This window comes from Dermacentor variabilis, chromosome 5 (genome assembly GCF_050947875.1).
Source record: "Dermacentor variabilis isolate Ectoservices chromosome 5, ASM5094787v1, whole genome shotgun sequence".
Taxonomy (NCBI): Eukaryota; Metazoa; Arthropoda; class Arachnida; order Ixodida; family Ixodidae; genus Dermacentor; species Dermacentor variabilis.
Genome location: NC_134572.1, coordinates 173,339,990 through 173,360,681, shown reverse-complemented (window position 1 = coordinate 173,360,681; position 20,692 = coordinate 173,339,990). Strand labels below are relative to the sequence as shown.

General features: G+C 49.0%; 2 protein-coding genes across 2 annotated transcripts in view; one reads left to right on the top strand and one right to left on the bottom strand.

Moving 5' to 3' along the window:
* The first annotated feature begins 206 nt into the window (after nt 1–206).
* Nucleotides 207–20,692, top strand: part of LOC142583340 (phospholipid-transporting ATPase ABCA3-like) — a 122,418-nt gene continuing 101,932 nt past the window's right edge. The window contains exons 1-2 of the mRNA XM_075693761.1: nt 207–683; nt 16,165–16,352. Of these exons, the coding sequence (XP_075549876.1) occupies nt 291–683; nt 16,165–16,352 (581 nt within the window). The 5' untranslated portion in view covers nt 207–290. The remainder of the gene's footprint in view (nt 684–16,164; nt 16,353–20,692) is intronic.
* Nucleotides 17,665–18,360, bottom strand: LOC142582102 (uncharacterized; the record flags this gene model as incomplete). Its single annotated transcript, XM_075691508.1, has 1 exon — nt 17,665–18,360. A coding segment is annotated over exon 1 (696 nt), but the record flags the coding sequence as incomplete, so codon positions are not given.

The following is a 20,692-nucleotide window of genomic DNA, read 5'->3' as shown; positions in this document are numbered from 1 at the left end:
TGAAGTTTCTGAAAAGCGAGAAGTTTCTTGACATCCTAGCTATAAGCAACACCTTTTTGGGAACTTCTTACTATGAGGTGTAGACACCCATGCAAGCGCTCATATCTCGAACTGTAATGTTAGCGTAGTGTGTCTTTGAAATTGAGATGCAATTTCGTAATACTTCATCTCTAATACCTGGCTTCACTTCACTCATATTTGCAGTACTTCTAAACAGAACAGAAGAACCATGGTACGAGGTTCAAGCTCTCTCCGATTCACCACACGGAATTCTTTACGACGTCTTGTTCATGCTCGTTTTCGGCGGCGTGATCTTTATCTACCTTCTCTACCGCGTGTCGGGAGGTTGTTCGCTAGGCCTACTGAGCACATTTCCACCGGGAAAGGCAGCCATGTCCGAAGACGAAGACGTGGCTGCCGAGTGGACCGCCGTGGAAAGAATCTGCGAGACTGGTAACTTTGGCGATAGCACCCTGGTGGCCCAAAGGCTGCACAAAACCTTCGGTGAGCTGCAGTCTGTGAGAGAACTCTCGTTCGCCCTACGACCGGCTGAATGCTTCGGCCTGCTGGGAGTCAACGGAGCCGGAAAGACCACAACGTTCCGAATGCTGACCGGCCTCACCCGCATGACGTACGGGGAAGCCTTCATGAGGGATGCAGTGTTGTCCAAGGATCCTCGGAAGGTGATGTATTTTGCGCATGCCAGCAGCTTCGAAACACACGTTTGCAAACTAAGGGAAATGCGTTGATGTTGCAATCGACACCTATGAAGACTGCAATGAAATCAGGTGGTTTTAATACCATTCTTGTATTGCGGACCACCTATTTCAGCAAACATAGCTTGTAACAGCTAATAATATAAACTCAGTTTATTTAGACGTTTTCTTTGGGGTCCCACTAGGCTGAATTCTGAGTCCGCTGCTTTTTTTGATATAGGTAAACAATATTTATTCTTATGTAAAAACTGGCATATCTGCCATACCATCAAGGACTTTGTAGATCGCTCCATTATCTCTAGCTAAGGGGAAGATATTGAGCATCATGTAACGCTAAGCACCTCAATTTATAATCTTTTACAATAGTGTGACTTGATGGGATGCAAATAACATCATAAAGAGGATTTTCATTTCTGCAACCAAATAAATTTTTCTAATGTACAATAAGTTATCAAAACAATAAGTAAAATTGAAACAAAAACATGTCCTGGCTGTATAATCTGAGCATTACAACATAAAATTTGAGGGCACTAATCTCAGAGCTGGAGCACAGAAGAGACTGTCTGCTTGGTTACCACCCTCATTTGAATAATCATTACTGACATTAGGACATCAGTATTGCTTGAGTTCAATTCTACAATTCCGAAGCGTGTCATAGTGGGAATAACTACGTGGTTGATTAGTCACACTGAGAATTAGACAACATCGCACTAGTGTTCGTTCCGCGGTTAACGCTTGCCCCTTTAAGTTATACATCTGATGTGACAGAATTGTGCCATCGCCCATAGATGCTTTTCACGGGACCTATTTCCTCTAAACACTCGCGAAGAAGATGGAGAGGTCAGGAGAAGCCAAAAAGCCTTGTATTTCAACTTCCAGTTTCCTAGTTCCTGGAATTCTTCGCGTATCTCGCCATCGCCCGCGTTACTGCACATTCCGCAAAATCGACTGTCACCGGCCTAAGCGAAGGGGGTTACTTTTACGGCATGATTGTGAGATATCCTGTAGAGCGCGGTACGGTAGACCACTGGTAAATGTATTATGCGAAAGTTAAAATGAACCAAATCGACAAACTACGTATGTTTCGCAAACAGTAACTTTCAAAGCAAACGCGTCCTCAGCGATTTACTTGATCAAAATGATGTTTGTGAAAGACGAATCCGAAATTGCTTGCTCAGTAGAACAAGATGCTGTGAGGACAAATTGAATTCACAAGCCTTTCTGCACAGGATTTCGTATTGTAAGCCGTCTTGCCGCCGCTATTGTCATCGTCGCCTTCCTGATATGGCTATAAGCGTAAGAAAATGACAAGGCAAACCTGTTTAACGCAGGTAGTTTTACAGCGAAGCTCTACATGCCTAGACGAAACGCTCGCTGTCCGACTACACAAGCACCCTTAAGCTCATTCCGCCTAGAACAATGGCTTATATGCGGCAGGAGAGAAGTGAAATTCTGCGCTGGAATGATGAGCGTCAAAGAAGCTAGGCGTGGAAGACGACGACGTTCGAGCCATCGCTGATGATGACAGTTCTTTTGCGTAACGGAGCCAGCTGTGGAAGAAGATGACGACGACGACGAACGTGCGAGCAGTGGCACAAACGCGTTCGCACGCTTGGCGCCGAGAATTTATATGGCGAAGCTGCATTGAGGGCGAGCTCCACCATTGGTAAAGCTGGCGCTGCCATTGGCGTCACGTGGTATAACGGATCACGTGGACACAGGGGCCGCGTCGGCTGCTTCGGAAGCGCCGAAGCCAGCTAAAAACGAAAGCTCAATTCCCATCTGCGCTGCGGTTCTGAATTATTCGGGAGGTTTTTCCGCTTCGAGTGTCTACTTGAGAACACGTGACAGCACTATAATAGGTAGTGGTTGCGTCTGAAAGCGTCCGACATGGTAGGCTGCTGCTAGGTGCCGCAGTGCCGAACGTACGCAACCCAGTCAGGTGTTAGCCTTCACGCGTACCAGCGGGACAAAGAGTTGCGTGAAGCTGAATTGGGAAACTCAGAACCGGCAAGCAGCCACGGGCTACAACTCTGGTGTGCAGAAAACACTTCCGCAAGGAAGATCTCTGCTATGGCGTCGGAGCTGCGATGTTCGGTGTGTAGGAGGAAGCGCGCAAGGAGAAGCTCGCCCGCGCGCTCTGCCCCGCTAATGTCATGAAGCTTTGACCTACGAACTTGTTGATTCTAGATATTGACAAGTTCACTGGAATGGAAGGGAAACGGTAAAAAGCACATTAAAGAAAAGCATGGCATATGGTCATGTTTGTGTTAGTACCAAACAATGAATCTATATCGTATTAAGAAAAGCAACGGTAAATTGCTCGCTGAGAAGACCGATAACCATAAAGTGTGATGCAACCTTAGAAATAATGAAACGTCCAATGATTTAGAAGAAACAATAAAAATGAAGATTGGCTCCTCAGGGCGGCACATCACAAGTCGCCGTAGGCCGTAGGCGTAGAGTCAGTAGTTATAATGACATTATGTTTCAGCACATATGATAGCTTCCATGTAACACTGGTGCTTGTGCACTGTGATATGCTAATATTCTTCTGTAGAAAGCTCACGGCACAGTTCGAAAACGTTCTCCCAGCGAAAGCGAAACTGTGTGCGGACATGCAAGCAGACGTGCAGTACGTGGTTGCGAGCCCGTGCGATCACACAATTCAGGCGTTATTCTGTTATGCTCTCTTTCATTATACTGACAGGTCACTGTAACACATTGTTTTATATACTTTGCTTTCAGCAATTACCTACTTTTCACGCAAGAAACCGGTTAGGGGGACTCCTTAGCGCCCACCGCGCGTAGTGGGCGTTCACTGTGCGTAATAGCTAGAGAGATAGCTTCTGTACACCATTCAGTGTTTTCTGTTTACTCAAGCTTATTATTTTTTTACAGTAAAGAACGTATATAATCTCGAGAGTGCTTAAAGAAATCCCCAGGAGTGGTTCCGCGCCATGGTTTGATTGCGTGCCGGCAGTCAAACCTGTGAGGTACGCGTCGCGTTATCCCTCATACTACGCAATCGAAGCCCTTCCGGCAGAGGGTGAGTCTGTAAGTCCTTGCCACCAATCTTTCTAGAGGAAACGCTCGTGGTCCGACCACAGAATCACTAAGACGGAAATGTGGCGCTCCATTGGCTACGCAGACAGCGACGTTGTTTGTCTCTCGTGGCAGAGCGCGCGCAGCAGTCTCTCTCCGACTTCGCAAAGGGATGTCCAGGCGCAGTTCGTTTCTCCAGAGGAGCAGCTGGCCTGCGAGCAACAGAGCCGAAAGTAGGAGCAGGAGACATCTCTTCGGCGTCGTACCAACGGCTCGGCAAAAGATCGAGCCCGCGATGCGGAGTACAAGCAGCACTGTTGACCCGGTCGGACGGCTCATGCAACCGAGCTGCTTCGCGAAGCGGAGCTAAAGCGGCAACGTCACGCCACCGACGCCGCGGCCAAGCGGGATTGCCAGCGCGACGTCAGGCCGAGGATTCGGTGGTTTGGACCCACGAGGCAAAGGAGCGGCAACGTCAACATAAACACAGGGGCGGCACATTTCAGCTTCGCCGGTTTTCCATCTTTATAGCGTGCATGGGCGGTGTTTCTTTCGGGGTTCGGGATGATATTACCGCTTTCCCGCCCCGTTTCCTATATTTTTGAGGCACGAATCTGTCTCAGAACGGGTTGTAATCGCTGACTTTCTCCTGAGCAATTGTTGCTTCACTGCTGCTCTTGCTCTATTACACAGTGAAGTAATTCAAGAATGTTTAATTTTGGTAACTTCTATATAATGATTTATCATACAAGCAACTTTCTCTTCTTCCAATGCCCCCCCCCCCCCCCCCTGTCAGGAAGTAACTGCGTCATACTTTACAAATGGTTCATAAATATTCCTCGAAATATCTGAGGAAGAGTTAGTAGGGTTTTCATATCCAACGAGCCATCTAAATATTTGCAGCATCAGCTTTTGACCTCGATGTTTCAATTGTTAGCCAGCTTGGATAACATTTCACGGGCTCATTTGAAGAGATCAGATGCCTCACTGCTTCTTCCGAGAATTCGAGCTGTAGAGGTTTCTTCGGTCTGCTCACTGCTCAGACTTCCCAATCATAATACCATCTCACATCGATACGGACTTGCCACTATACACGGGAGGCAAACTTCACGACCAGGAAGGAGTTTATTAATTTCGGCACTGTCATCTGTACATGGAGCGACGTTAGCTTCTACCAATAACGTAGGGCTGACGTACGTGAGGACGATCCTTTCATTCTCAAAGGACGTCATAGCCCCATAATTTTTTTCCGTTCATATTGTTAGGAGCTCAGACTAAATTGGTCACTGTTCTGCTCTCACTTAGAAACCCCACTCATGAAATTTTTGAGCGCAGTGATTCCTGCGCTGTACGTCGGCATCCCTCGGCATAACCAAACTAACAAGCACAGCTAAAAATAAAAGAGCGAGCGCGGAGTTCAGCGGGGGATGAAATACTGAGAGTGAATAGAGCGTAAGGAGGATAGCCGAGGGGGAGGGCGCAGTGGAAGCATGGGAAGGAAAGCTGAGCAGGTGAGTATGGCAATGGACAAGAACGGCACCGAGAGTGGCGCTGCTCCGCCGGCGTTGAGAGCGCCGCATGTGAAGCAAAATTCTATTAGCGGGTGGCACCCCTCTCCCACATCTCGTTCGCATCGCCTTGATTGCCTCCTGCACTGCGCGTGTTTGGGCACGTTTCGTGCCGCGCGCGGTGTGTGCCTACGTGTGTGCGCGTGGACATTTCATTCGAAGGGCGATGTAGTCTGTTTCACATTTAGGGGAAAACTCGGAGCGCATTGCATCGCGATGCGGCGAGCGCTTGAGTCAGGCGGCGGCAGCAGCTCGCGCAGGTGCTCGAGGGGTGGGATCTTCAACGGCGTCGTCTGGTACGGCGGCGCGCGCTGGCCGCATTGTCGGCCGCACTGTGTGAAATGAGCCGGTATTCTTGACTAAGCGTTGTGCGACGCCCACTGACACGCCTCGAAGGTAAGTTCATCGCTTCAGGGCAGCCATAGACGACGTACTGATTCCATACATTCTTGACAGCCTGTTTCTGGGAGGCGACTATATATTCTAACGCGATAGGTCGCCGATCCACACTGCTCGTGTTGTGCAAGAACTGCTGGAAGAGCGCGCAGTCACTCTCTTGGAGTGGCCGCCTCAATCCCCGGGTGCCAACATCTTTTAAGATGTCTGGGGCTCGTTGAAAGTATCGCTGCCGCACCATCCCCTCTATCTGCAGTCGCCCGAGGATAGGCTTCGATCCACCATCTTCAGCAACTGAGACGTGCTGCGAATGAACACATCCCTGATCAAGTCATTCTACACTTCACTGCCTTCCAGGATGAGCGCTGTCATCGCTGCCGCTGGGGACATGACGAGATACTGACTGAAGTTCCGAGCGTGACGTGTCCAATTCCCCGCCTGCGGGCAGGGTCTGTCTGGTGTTGTGAATGATTGTCGAGTAAAATCACTTCCAGCTCATTGTCTTAACCTACAACATTCCTTTAATAGTATCCGTTTGTTTCATAGTGTTCGACCCCCATAGTTGTCATTGTTGAGTGCTTTGTTTTCCTTTCGAGTCAAACAAAGACTGAGCACGTTGCGCGCACGTCTTGGTGCGTTTTGTCGCTGCTCATTACGGTAGCACACACAGTGAAGAAATATACGTGCACGCGCTCAGTACCTCGGCCTTTCGAAAGAACAAACGAAGCATGTTGTCAAAAGAAGTGTGTGGAACTCCATTATCGCCAATGAAGGCTCAGAGTTTGGCGACGCACAACGTTTAGTAAAGAATGTCAGCTCAGTTCCCGCAGTACCTATGAAATCGGTGCACTGCCCCTGACAGTAGCACGCTTCCCGAATATGCGGCGAGAGAGCGCCGCCGTAGCAGACGACGCAGATCACGACTCCACCCATCGAGCGTCTGCGCCTGCTCGAGGTGCTGCCGCCGCACGACTCCATTGCTTGCCGCATCGCGATGCAATACGTTTCCAGTTTTCCCCTAAGTGTGAAACAGACTGTACAGTGCTCACGGAATGAAATGCGACACGGAGCATTTAGTAGAACCCTGCATACGTGCAAAGTACGCGGCAGCACCGTGTCATGTCGCAAGGAATTTGGTCACAAAAGTTGGCGAGGACTCCGATGTAAGTGTATGGGCCAAAATTAACGTCGATGTGACACGAACTGCAGCCGGTGGAAACGAAGGTATGCGCATTACTTAGCCCTACCTCGACGCGTTTCATTCCGTGAGCACTGTACACGCTTCTATTTGCCTTTAAGAAAATCGGTACGCTTGACGATTATTTTTAGGGCTGCAATGCGGCGAAAGAGCAGCGTATGTTTAACCAGGTAGGTGACGCTTAGCAGGTAATCGGAAACGACATCGTATGTGCCGCCGGAAAAATCGTCAGCACATACGATGCGGCACGTGCATACGACACATACGAGCTAAAGTCATTTTTGCAGTTTCTCACAATATGTTTGCTACAAATCCATGTTGTCTCTGATGGCGACAACGGACTTCCATCGACACTGTGCGGAAATAAACAAAATATGTCGCTGCATAGCACAAGTACGACATGCGCACACAATTTTAACTAGTACGTCCCCTACAATATATAACAGAGGCAGTAATGTAGAGAGCTTGGCCATTTTTTAACAGTACTCAAGAGTCCGAAGTTGAAAGTATTAGTAATCCTTCCCGCTTCAGCAATTCCGGCGCGACCAAGACGCGGGCGTGTATCGTCCAGTAACTCGATCGATCGGTGCAGTGGTGAAGCGGGAATGAACTACGGTGATCTTCAATGCATCGGGCACATATTCAATTTCTCGGCACGCGTGAACTTCGGCCACTGCTATGCATACAACAGAAGTGGTTTCCATTCTTGGGCAGCGCACACACAAACAAAACACGAGAAAGAAGACAGGACAAGTTTCTATGTGAATGAAATGATTATGTACCGAGTAATCATTAAATTCATGTGGGTTACATATAAAAACCGTCGTACACTCAGAAGTGATCAGTGAACGAGCTCGCTTCGTTTGCCAGTTGTTTAGTTCCCTCGGCGCACCGCAGTAATCAATGTCTGTCGTCTACTTTTTTCGTACGATTTTCTTGTCAATCGGCACAATTTAACTGGTAGCATCAACCCTTTCGTGTTTACATTGCTGTCGTGACAGTTAACACAATAATTATTTCCGGTCATCCGAAGAGGCGCCGTCGCAAACAAGAGACGTTTCGCGCTGCGCGAACTGAACGCGAGCGCGATCGTGAAGGGAAGCGGCGGCGCAAGCCTACACCCGGTGGAGATTAAAGCGTTCCGCCAGAGGAGAAGCGAGCGCTGGCGTCTAGGATGAAACTTGGCATGCGGTCGTCCTACGAGGAGAAAGGCGAAGTGCCGCACGAGACGTGCTCCACGGCCGCGACCCGGCATTCGGCGAGCGCTTCCCCCGATACCATATATGGGAACAAAGCGCCGGCGTATGCTTTGAGCCCACTGCGCATGCGCAACTTCGCCTGCGCCGCCGCCGCCGCCGGTGAACGCGTTCCACGCGAGCCACGCGTTGCCGTGTTGGCGCACTCTTTTTAAACAATTAGTGACGCAACCAATGGCAATGCTCCGTCTGCCGCTGCTGCTGAACGAGCTGCCTGAGCAGAGGATCAGCGCTGCCACTGAGCGTACCCTGTCTTTCAGAATCAAATTATTTGCCTCCATATATATCACACAATTGAATATACAGAAACAGCTGCGCTCCAAGTTTGCATTAGGGAGTATCATAATTGTCCGTGAATTTTTAAACCAGAACCTTCGAGCTTGCGGCCTAACTAGATGTGCTGTTATAGAGAAGTTTCTAGCAATAGAAAGGTTCTTGTGTGAAGTTCCTGAGGCGTACGCATGACTTTCTCTACCTTCGTCCTGATATAACCAGCGGGAAAGGTCAGCTGCGGCTGCATAGCTAGAAGAAATGTACGTAGTTTGTCGACCTGGGGTGCTATGCAGGATGCACCGAGTTTGGCGAAACTCGGGATCTTCACGAGCTCTGGCGACACCCCAAGATGAAAGCACAAATGGTACCCAGACACAGTTTATCTTTCGACAAGCCTACAATTTCATTGGTTTATCTAGATTAACTCTGGGTGGCTATCATTCCTTGGGCGTTGCCTTCTGGGCGGTTGACAAACTGGGGCTCACGTGATCATACCGTCGGTGCATGGTCGCGCCTTCTTTCACTTGTTTGTCGTTCCACCGAGTGCATTACACGCACAAGCGAGTTATAAAACAAATGCATTTAATACTTTATTATTAGTTAGTTAACGTGGTTTAACATCATTTTAAAGCTTACAAGATGTACACTGAATGTGTATTAGACTAATCTGTAATTTAGCACCCTTCGCATTATACCACGAGGGAACGCTGTGGTGGCCTCATCCCATACATTCATCGGGCGAGCATGGCGGATAAACATCGAAGAAGCCCAGTGTAAACAAACTCGTACAACGAGCTTGCAGTGCGCGACGTAGTGATCAGGCTCGACTCTGACCACTATTTCTTGGATAGTTCTGTTCCTTCGTGAGCAATCTTTCCGTGCACCCAGAAAGACTGCGAATAGCTTAGACGATTTTACAGATCTCAACGCGTACCTACTGTTCACGGCACAATCCTGAACAAACAACTTATCCGGTGATGCTTCTGTTAATGCGCTGAGTTCCTCCACTCTGCGTGACTGCGAGCGTCACGAATATTGCATAGTGTGTGCAAAAGGAAGACAGCCGATATAGCTACGATGCGGCAAGGAGGTGGTGCCGACGATGGATCTCGCAACCAACACAGTGACGGAGGCATCGGCAAATTGCAGATATGTATATTTCTACTGTTTCATATTTAGCATAATAATAGTGCACGGATTAAGTCACTTTCGTAGTAACGAACTGAATGTCCAGCAGTTTAAAAAAGGCATTGAGAGCCAATGAGTGTTCGTGCTTTTACATGTACGTGGGCCCGCGAAAATATTGAAAAGATAAAGGTAACCTTCACTAACTTCGCTGCTGAGCACGAGGTCGCGGGATCGAATCCCGGCCACGGCGGCCGCATTTCGATGGGGGCGAAATGCGAAAACACCCGTGTGCTTAGATTTAGGTGCACGTTAAAGAACCCCAGGTGGTCAAAATTTCCGGAGTCCTACACTACGGCGTGCCTCATAATCAGAAAGTGGTTTTGGCACGTAAAACCCCAAATATTATTATTATTATTATTATTATTATTATTATTCACTAACTTCGTGATGTAACAGAAATTCATCAGTGACATTCAGCCCGCAGAATCTATGGAAGAGTATCTTTATCCAGGTGAAATATCAATAGCAGGTACTGATATAAAGCAAGAAACTTATACAAAAATTTCATGGGTTGAACAGCACATGGGAGGCATTCCCGAATCGTGATCGCCACGTCACCGATATCCTTGAAAAATGTTTAGAATCGTTGCATTCTACCGGTTATGCAATAAGGGGCATAAACCTGGAGGTTAACAAAGAAACTTCAGAAGTCGAGGACTGTGCAGAAAGCGAAGTAACAAAAATTGTTGGAGATAGCATTAAGGCAGGAAGACAGTCGCGTAGTAAACCGTGGCAACTGATATGCTAGTTGAGATTACGAAAAAAAATGGAATCGGTGGGCAGGCCATGCACGTCTTCAATCACTTGTTGCCAATTTATAACAGGTGATTACATAAGCGTGACAGAATGGATGTCAAGGAGAGAGAACTGCAGCCGAAGATGCTAGAAAATTGCGTAATGGGACAAAAATATCATGTTTGTAGACATAGGAGGCAATCAGCTCGCATAAGACGGGATTGTAGGGAGCACCATTGATTCTGCAGTGAACAAAAATAGGTTTGTGGTGCTGACAGTAGAGACTGGTGAAGGTTTGAGGACACCTCAGCTGTTGGCACACTAATAAACATTACAATTGGCTCTGAAAAAAACAACCCGTAATGAAAAATAAAGCAAAGTTGTCCCGACAAATTGTTTTATTATGCATACACTAAAGGCTTCCACAGTTAAGGGCAGTTAGTACCAATAGTGCAATGAGCATTTTTATTTGTAAATAATGGTTTATATGCGGTTGATTCATTCCACCAATCCACTTTTTTGCAGCAAAACATTCTGCTGCTGGAGGCACTCAACCGCCTGGTGGCAGTAGGCGAGCGCCAGGCACATGCTCTTGAGAGTGTCGCAAGGTCCAGAGGGCTGCTCTGCAACAGTAGGATCAGTGCACTCACTGCTTTCCAGTCGAGCCCCCAGAACACACCTTATAAAGGAGCTTTCAGTTTATTATTTTGTTTATTATTCAAGAGCATGAATAAAATTATTGCAGTAACCATTGTGCTGTGCATATTGGGACACTTGTAACATGCACTTGTTGTCTCTTCAAAATAGGCGAAAACGTAAGACAACCTGGACCGTGTAAATGAAAAAGACACTAATGCAGCATATACGTCATTGTGCTGTTTGTTCTTTCTATGTGCAAGAATACAGTGGGTGTTGATTAGCCACAAGATGAACGGTGTGTGTATTTCACAATGAAAAGACAGGAAACGGCCCGACCTTAATAATGCTATCACCTATAGACTGTGCACATGAATGCAACACTCCCCGATTTAAACTTGCCATTACATGCATGTTCGATACCACATATTCTTTAACAATGTCATATAGTTGCATGTACTAATTTTCACACAGCTTAAGCCCATGCATAGCTCACTTGTGATGTATCCATTTCATAGGCCAAATAATTGTACACTTTGTCCTGTTGTGTTGTCTGAAAAGCGGCATCCGCTAGCCGGATACACCTTCAGAAGACAGGAGAGGCCCCGCCCAGATGACCAAAGCGCAGCAGCCTATAGCCTCCATGTCTAAAGAAATAGTCCCTCTCCAATGAGCGGGTATTAGTGCGTCCAGCGGCACGACGTCAGTGTAGAGTGTGTGCCCATTGGTGCAGGCTTGTGTTCACCTGCCGTTGAAGTGCAGATTCTGCAGCCTCCTAAAGTTGTATCCGACTTTAGAATCCCGTAATGTCTTGCACTGGTTGCATAGACTTTAGCAACTTGAGAGCACACAATGATCAGGAACGGAAATCTATGAAGGCACCCAAGCAAAGCTGGCTGGCCACACTTCCATTATGAGGGGCTGTAAACAGTTCTCGCCAAATATTCCCATGACATCCTTGAAAAAGAGGTGGTGTTTGGCACTTTAGAATCAAAAACAGATTACAGTGAATGTTGTGTACCACGTTAAAACAAACTGAGCTTGGTTATCTGCACAGCATGTAATGAAAGCTTGTGCTTCACATAGGGAACAAAGTGCTCTGTCCAGTACATTTGTCGAGTTCGCTGTGGCACCTATTATGTCATTAGTGTCAACATACAAATTTTCAAAGGCCATTCATTTCACCATTATTTTTGTATGATGGTTCTTTCAATCTGTGCTTGTATTACATGAGCAGGTACATTTGAAAGCAAAGCTTTGTTTGCAAACCTTCAGACTTCCATAATTGTGTGGCAAGGCACTGGCATGATGTCGAATAGCTCACACTTCCTCGGTCCTGCACCAAAGAGGCCCAATGCTCTATTTGAAGTTGGATCGTGCAACAATTCGACGGCACACAAAGAAGAGTAACACACACAGCAGAGCGCTCTGTTGTGTGTATTTCTCTTCTTTGTGTCCCGTCGAATGTAGTGCAATTCAGCTTCAAGCTTCTATACTAATAAACACCAGTCTTCAACCTCACCAATGCTCTAGTTATTAAGCCACAATGGCGCACATCTTTGAAATGGCCCAACACAAATTAGCTCTCCAAAAAATCACCGCAAGCATAAAATTTTGCTGCACAGGAGTATGCACGTGCTATATTCTGTACCACTAAACTCGCAGGAATCAAAGGGGCAAGCATTAACCAGCCTTACTGCTGCCGTTACCATCATCATCATGACACCGATAGAAAGACAGTGCTGTGTTTCAGTAAAGGGAGTGCCGGGGGGAAAGGCGTGACAGCGAGGCTTGAGGCTTACAATAAAAATAGCATTTACAAGACATGTTCAATGCCAAAATATGCTGCATATCGCTCAGCCTACTTTGGCATTGCGGCAAGCTTTTACACGTTTGAGCTTGTCACAGTTTGTGTAATCATTGCTCTAAAGCTGTACAAAAGGTCTATTCGGTCTGCGATCTTTATTTTTATCATGGCGGGTTAAAGACCCACTTTTCATTGGCATCTGCACCACATTTCTCCCAATACGTAATTTTGCCTTGGTGGTTCACGACATCTTCACGCACACCGAGTTCTGCAGAGCATTGGATCTGCATTGTTCTACTGCTGAAGAATTAGAGCCCCATTATGAGACGAAAATATACGATTTGCCCATACAGAATAACGCTGCCCCCCCCCCCCAAAAGAAAATACACTGAACCACTGGCACATGCACCAACAGTGAACACAGCAAACACTCTGAAGTATTTTCTTCATGCAAGCCAGCACACTAAGATTTTCAATGTATTTTCATTTTGCCGTAAATGCATAGGCACAACCGGTTTGGCGCGACATTCGCATCTCGCACTGCAACGAATTGTGCAATGCCTTGCTGTTTCATAGTGCGGCCGATAGATGACGCATGACCAAAATTCAGTATTATGCATACTAAGTAACTTGTACTAAGTACTAAGTAATCTCATAAAAAACCCCAAGTTCTTTATGAGATTAGCATTCACAGGGTATTTCACACAATTTGTGATATCCATTTATCTATTTATACTTCATTAACCTCTTTCCCCAAAAAGTGAGCCATTTGGAAGGCACCCTGTTAGACAAGTAGAACAATCGGTAAAAAGTCAGCAACCAGCGAAAAAATCAGTATCATAGGCTGCCGCATGTGTGACGTCGGTAACGCAAAATTTAAGTCGGCTACACAGATGTGACAAATTTGGCAATATGGTGCGTCTAGAAATTGCTTCAATGCTAATCACAGTAACGCTGACATTGAAGGCACCTTAATTCCTACGTACGTTCCGTCGACACACCTTACTACGTTCGTAATGTTTCCGCGAAGTAAGAAGCGTTCTTTTATAAATGCCCGCTCAGCCGCAGTCTTCGGGAAAGCCAGCCACCGCTTCCGCACTGCCGCATCAATAAGCGCATCAGACATCTCTGACACCAAGGCTCACAGTAGTTTGATGACCTCCAATGTAACGCTCGGCGCCGACGCTTCCCTGAAAACTCCCAGTCCCATAGAAACGGAGGGCGCAGAGGACTTTCTCTTCAACAGTGAGCGAATGAAGCCCGCCACGCTGTCTCCACAGACGAGAGTCTTCGCGTAGCTCGTCACACAGCCAGAGCACTGACGTCTTCGACAGGCCAAAATGACGCTGAAGCTCCACGGCGGTCATGTACGCGAACGGGTCCAGACGGTCATACTGACGCTTGCTGCCGCTGGCTGCAATAACACAGGCTGCTGCTGCCGCCGCCGCCATGTTCCAGAGTTGAACGCGGAGGGGGTTTCGCAATGTACGAGTTTAGCACGAGTTCGCCTGTCAATCAAAGCCAGAGGTCACGCCCAGTGCGAGGCATGTAACTCTTGTGTGCGCACCCACCATGGTTGGGCCACGCCCAACTTATCTTTCGGCAAGAGCTACGTGGTGCCGAGCTGAGAGGCATCAACAATGTTCACCACCGACATAAAACACGCACAACACACTGTCATCGGTGATGTACTGTGCACTACTATCAAAAACAAAGCATTGACTGCCGTTGCCTTATGCAAAGATCTTCTCGGGCTGAGATGGCCCCACAGCATGGTTTCATTGCCTGCATTGTGGCGACGTAGCGCACAGTAAATAATTATCGGCACGTCACTGTAGCTGCTTGCAAGGCGTCGATGCGCCGAAGGTGACGGCGATGCTGAGGAGTGCGTATCACAGCAGTCGTTTGAGATGGCTGCTCTGTCATCGGTGATGTATCGGAGCCACAACGTCGTAAACACGATCAGCGTCCAAGAATCGCTCGCTCCTCTAGACCCAGTGCAATGGCATTTCTTCATCACAAGCACTGCGCACTCAATTCCAACACCTTCCTCAGTTCGAAGTCTCATTTCATAACCGCACACAACAGCCCTCACCTGCCAAAATGCGATTGCTGCGGTGTCGTTACGATATCTTTCTGCGATCGCTGCTGGCTCCAGCATAAGTAATCCGCAATCACCTTGGTGCGCACAAACCACTCAAATACTGCGTACATGCGCTCAGAGGCACTTTCACTGGGCAAGCGATGACAAGCGATGAATTCTGTCGACGGGAAGCACACACTTCTTCGCAATGCATCGCTGAGGCTTCGCGCACAAAGATAAACTGGTACATGTTCACTAAACTGCGTCACTACGGGCACTACGGACCGCCGTTTTGCAGCGACGGCCGTTGCTCCCTTATTTATGACTAGTGTGTCGTTTTTAGTTGGTAAAGTGGGGCCCTTAAGGCGCCTGTGATGAACAGCAGTACCACGGCGCTGCGTTTCTATTCCCCTAATAGAGAAAGAGTGGTGATCACTTGCATTATTGAGAATAGCACTGTAGCGCCCCTAGGCGACTTCTCACCGTATGAACTGCCTCGTGCGTGCGGCCCGCTTCAATGTTTCCGCTTCTAAGCTTTCGCCTCACTGTCGCCACTCGCGACAAGAAGTGCAAAATTTAATAATTTGCTCGATCTTCGTTTGTCATCGGAAATTTCTAGCATTCAAAACGAAAAACAGACACCTAAAGAAATAAAAATGTTCGTTATTTTATTTGTTGTATTTTAACGTATTCGTCTGAGCGAAAGCGTAGCTGCAAGAATGCGCCGCATGTACCCTGTTCGCATTCGATGGAGGATAGAAAGATAGTTGCCGAAAGAGGAGGCACGCCCTTGACGCGCCCGCGATAGGCGTGGCAAGCGGCTCACGGCAAGTGTGCAGACAGACAGCGGGACAGTCACGGTATTGCTAAGTTGCGATAATCCGTTGACAACAATACGCGGCGCTGGCGCGTTTCGTTGTGGAGCCTTCTGCGCTTGAAACGTGGAAGCAGCGTGCCGCGCAGGGGGCGCTCATGTTGTCATACGCGGCTTTTTGTCTGCATATTTTTTTGGCTGCAGTCTATGCGCGTTTCACGCCATCTCCGTTCACTGACTGCCGTCGAGCAAACTCGGGTAAATCTCGGGTGAACGAGAAACTCAGCGCATCCTGCATAGAACCCCTGTACTAACATTTCCTAACTTTGTCAATATTAGCTTCATTGTAACAGACGGCTTTTGTAGAAACTACCGGCATATAAGGATAATTTCTTTATATCCATTTACCAGATTTGTCAAGTCGAACTATGATCCTATGATCCCTGCAGTGGCAATCCAGGATTGGCTACTGCCCTCAAGGTAACGCATTGCTAGGAAAGCTGACCGCTTACGAGAGCCTCTACCTGTTCGGTCGGCTGCGAGGTGTACCTGAAGAGACCTTGCCAGATACAGTAGAGAGCGTCATTGACTCGGCAGACCTACGTGAACATGCGGCCAAGAGGTGCGAGTATTACAGGTACGTCTTGCCAGGATTTATGTTGAAGACACTGAACGCAGATTGAGATAATTACGAAAAAGTGCGTCAGCGTTCCATCTGAGAAGCGTTGTTTTACAAGAATAAAACTTGGTGCTGGGCTAGTTGGTGATGCATTCTTTAAAACTGATGGTAGCGCTAAAAAGGACGGACACACGATGAAAAGACGACACGACCACGCGGTAAGCGTTGCCTCGTCGTCGTGTCGTCTTTTCATCGTGTGTCTGTCCTTTTTAGCGCTACCATCAGTTTTAAAGAATTGTTTCACAAGCGATGCGCAACTTAAGGCCAGACAAGCTTCGACGCTGTTGGAAGTGCAAAAAATGCTTTTCTGTGCTTACTTTTGTCTGTCTAAGGCATTGTTTTGTTTTCAGACATGCAACCTGACGCGCATATTTTGGATTTTCCTCCTATATATATATATATATATATATATATATATATATATATATATATATATATATATGAGGGAAGCCCACCATGCCCAAATACCGGTGCAGGCTCTTGACGTCTGTTGGTGGTGGAAGCTGCAGTATGGCCTGGAGTTTCTCCTCGTCAGGCACTTTTGACACGATCGCCGAAAACGGAAACAGCAGCGCCGGTGTCTAAAATAGCAGGTACTTCTATGCCGGCCATTCTAACCGCCAGCAATGGTGTTTTCTCAAGGTGGGCGTCAAGAAGACTGAACGTGGACGGCAAAGCCCTCACCATTTGTCCGAGATCCTGGGCCTTCGATCTGGGGGGGTGACACCTTTCCGGTACAGCCACTACCGTTGATGCCGGTGGTGATTCGAGTGTGAGGAGCCGTTTCTCTCCCCCTCTCTGCAGCCGAGATTGTCCGCGGCTCAGCGCCGTGGCCGCAGGATGGTGAGACGACCAAAACACCCTGCTTTTCGTAGTCTCGGAAACGCCAGCCCCCGCTCGGTGCTTGACGGCCGTGCAAGATGCTTCGATGTTGCAAGTGACACCGCGTAATGGTAGGCTGCTGCCGGAGAGGTCGTTCCAGAGCCTGCATGTTGCGAGGGGGCGTCGGGGCGCGGTAGGTCGTTGGCCGGTGAGGGGTAGCTGCTCACCACCGCCGGCCCTCGTCGTTTCCCTTCTGGAGGAAGCCCGGCGGGCTCGGGCACTGGCTCTTGTAGTGGCCTCGCCCTCCGTACTGGAAGCAGACTGGAATGCCCCTGCGTGTATCTTCTGCGCCTGACTGGGCGGCAGCCGCTACAGGCCTGCTGCGGCCCCGAGTGCCTGGCAACGTTGTTGCAGGTTCCCGGACCGGAGGCCGGAAAGGTACCTGGGTGGCAAAGGTGCGGTGAATGAATGGGTCCAGCGCCCTTGTAGGCGGTACCATATTCCCCGGGCCTGCAATTTCAGAACCGTGCCACGCGCAAGACGGCTCGATGGAGGCTTGAGGCGGGGGTGGAGGCTGGTAAGTAAGCTCTGCCAACATCGCCGCCTGAATATCGGACGCCGCTTTAGCGAGATCGTCATGCGAAGAGAAGGTACGGCCCCTTAGATAAGCCTGAAAGCGTGGGGGAGATTGCCGGATTGCCCGGGTGACTCTTTCCGTTTCGGCTGCTGAAGGATCTGCGCGCTCGTAAAGCTCCTGAAAGGACCGTATGTATTCTTGGAGGCTTTCCTCCTCCGCCTGACTACGGGCGCGAAGCTCGTCTTTCATGCGGACGACGTAGTCTGGGGGGAGGAATTCTGCTCGCAGTAGCTGCTCAAAGTGCGTCCAACTTTGGAATGACTGGCGACGACGCCAGCGGGCGCCGGACCCCGTCAGGGCAACGGGCAAAACGCGCTGAAGAACGTCATCCGTAATGGCTTGCGCGTCGCGGTAATCTTGCATTTCCTGAAGGAAGTCCGCCACCGATTTCTTATCTTTGTGGCCTTCATATGTAGGCACAGCGAGCTGCAAACGGAAACTGGCTGCTGGAGTTGTCTTTGTCTGATGCACGAGCAGCGCGGTGAGCTGGGCAATAATGCTGGACATATCTTGTCAGGGCGCGCCCTGGTCCTTTTTATCAGATATTGTACTAGTGGTTTGGCGAGTATGATTTTCAACCGCGCCCTTGTTGACTTTACGCGAACGTAGGTGCATTAAAATGCCGGCGGTGCACCTTTGGTGCTGAAAGTGGACGGGAAAAGCGGTCCGACGGAATGGTGAAGCAATGTCAAGCGGTTCTGCGGAGGCAGGATGGCGCGGAATAGCGGAGCGCAAGGACAGCGAGAGGTAGAATGAAAACGTTCATTGAGCTTACGCGGGTCAGAGCGGTTGGGTACAGATGCAGGACCTGTGGGACCCAATGTCGGAGCGAAACGAGTAGGCCTAGGGGGAATTGCCAGCTGCCTCGAGATGGGGGCGGTTCCCTTGTTCCCGTGCTCGTGGTCCCTGCGGTGCGGAAGCGTACTCCAGAAGAAACAGAAAAAGAAACGAAAAAGAAGAAAACCACGTTGGGCTCCAAATGAAGGCCTCTCGCCTTCGCTCAGGGGGTCCGCGAGCCGCGACCAGCACGACAAAGGACCAATGGCGCGAGGAACAAAAACCGCTTTAATTTACGATATAATGAAACACTCAATTACCGCAGCCTCGTGGCCAATAGCAAAAAAGAACAAGGCAAAGAAGCAAGCAGCAGCACAGCGAGGCAACAAAAGCAGCATACAAGCAGCGAGGCATACAAGCCAAAACAAGCGACGAAAGAACGGCCGTTACAAACCGTCAACCAACACAATCTTTCGGTCGATAACCGAATGCATAAAGCGCAGAAAGCAAGCAAGCACCGAACCAGGCACGCAGACACAGTCCCAAAAGCGAAAAAGAAGAGCACTCGTTCACGCGGACACAATACAAAAACACCCTTACCCCTGGTCTGCAGCACGCTCGGAAAGAAACCTAGACGCGCCACGCCCCACCAGCACCTCCCCAGGCCCGCGCCCCGGAGAAAAAAGCCCCGAGTGCCGTTTAGAGTTGTAGGGCTTGAGTCGGGTGACGTGGACGATGTCACTGGTTGTCACAGTGAAGGACGTAGTGGGCGTGGGTACAACAATTTCTTAAGTTAGATCGGTCACTTTGCGGAGCACGCGATATGGGCCTTTATAACAGGAAAGCATTTTCTCACAAAGGCCAACTTTACGCGATGGTGACCAAAGCAACACGACGGTGCCGGGCACAAAATAGAGATCACGGTGACGGAGGTCGCAGCGTTGCTTCTATTTGTCTTGAGACACTTCTATTTGTCTTGATTTCACGAGCATGGTCAGCACGGGGGCTTGCATCACGGGCATAACCGCTAGTTGAAACTGTGGTGGACGGAAGCACAGTGTCTAGTAGTAGCGTCGATTCTTGGCCATACAAGAGGTAAAACTGGGAAAAGCCAGCAGTTTCAAGATGGGAAGAGTTGTACGCAAAGGTAATGTAAGTAGAGCCAGGTCCCACTCACGGCGGTCGTCTTAAACGTATTTCGATAGAATATCTGTAAGGGTGCGGTTCAAACGCTCTGTGAGGCTGTTCGTTTGGGGGTGGTAGGAGGTGGTTAATTTATGCCGTAGGTAGCCGGCCCGCATGATGTCGTCAATGACTTTGGCCAAAACGTACGGCCATGGTCTGTTAGAAATTGACGCGGAGCACCATACATCAAAATGATATCATGTAAGGAGGAAGTCCACAACATGAGTTACGCAACTGGTCGGAAGAGCGCGAGTTACGGCGTTGCGGGTTGCGTAGTCAGCCGCGACTGCAACACACTTGCTTCCTGATATAGATTCCGGAAATGGGCCAAGAAGGTCTAAGCCAACACGGTGGAAGGGCTCGGCAGGGATGTCGAGCTGCTGCAGGTAACCATAGGGGAGCTGGGGAGGCTTCTTGCTTCGTTGGCAAAGTTCACAAGCGGCGACGTAACGTCATGCGGAACGGGCAAGGCCTGGCCAGAAAAAACGGCGACGTACACGGTCATAGGTTCGAAATACGCCAAACTGTCCTGCCATTGGTGCGTCGTGACAAGTAGGAACTCAGAGCCGTCCGGATGAAGGTTACCACGGTACAGAGTACCGTCGCGGAGGACGAAGAGGCGTAGAATGACATCGGCCGGAGAGTGTTCAAAACGGTCGATGAGTGCTCAGATCTAGGTGTCACGACGTTGCTCGTCGGCGAAATGAAGCAGCCGGCCTGTAGGATCTTTTAGCGAGGAGAGCCAGCAGCGAGCATGATGGTCAGTGACTACGGAAAAAGGGCGACCGTAAAGGTAAGGACGGAACATCGCAACCACCCAGACAACAGCAAGGCATTCTCGTTCCGTAATGGAATAGTTGCGCTCCAGTCGTGCTAG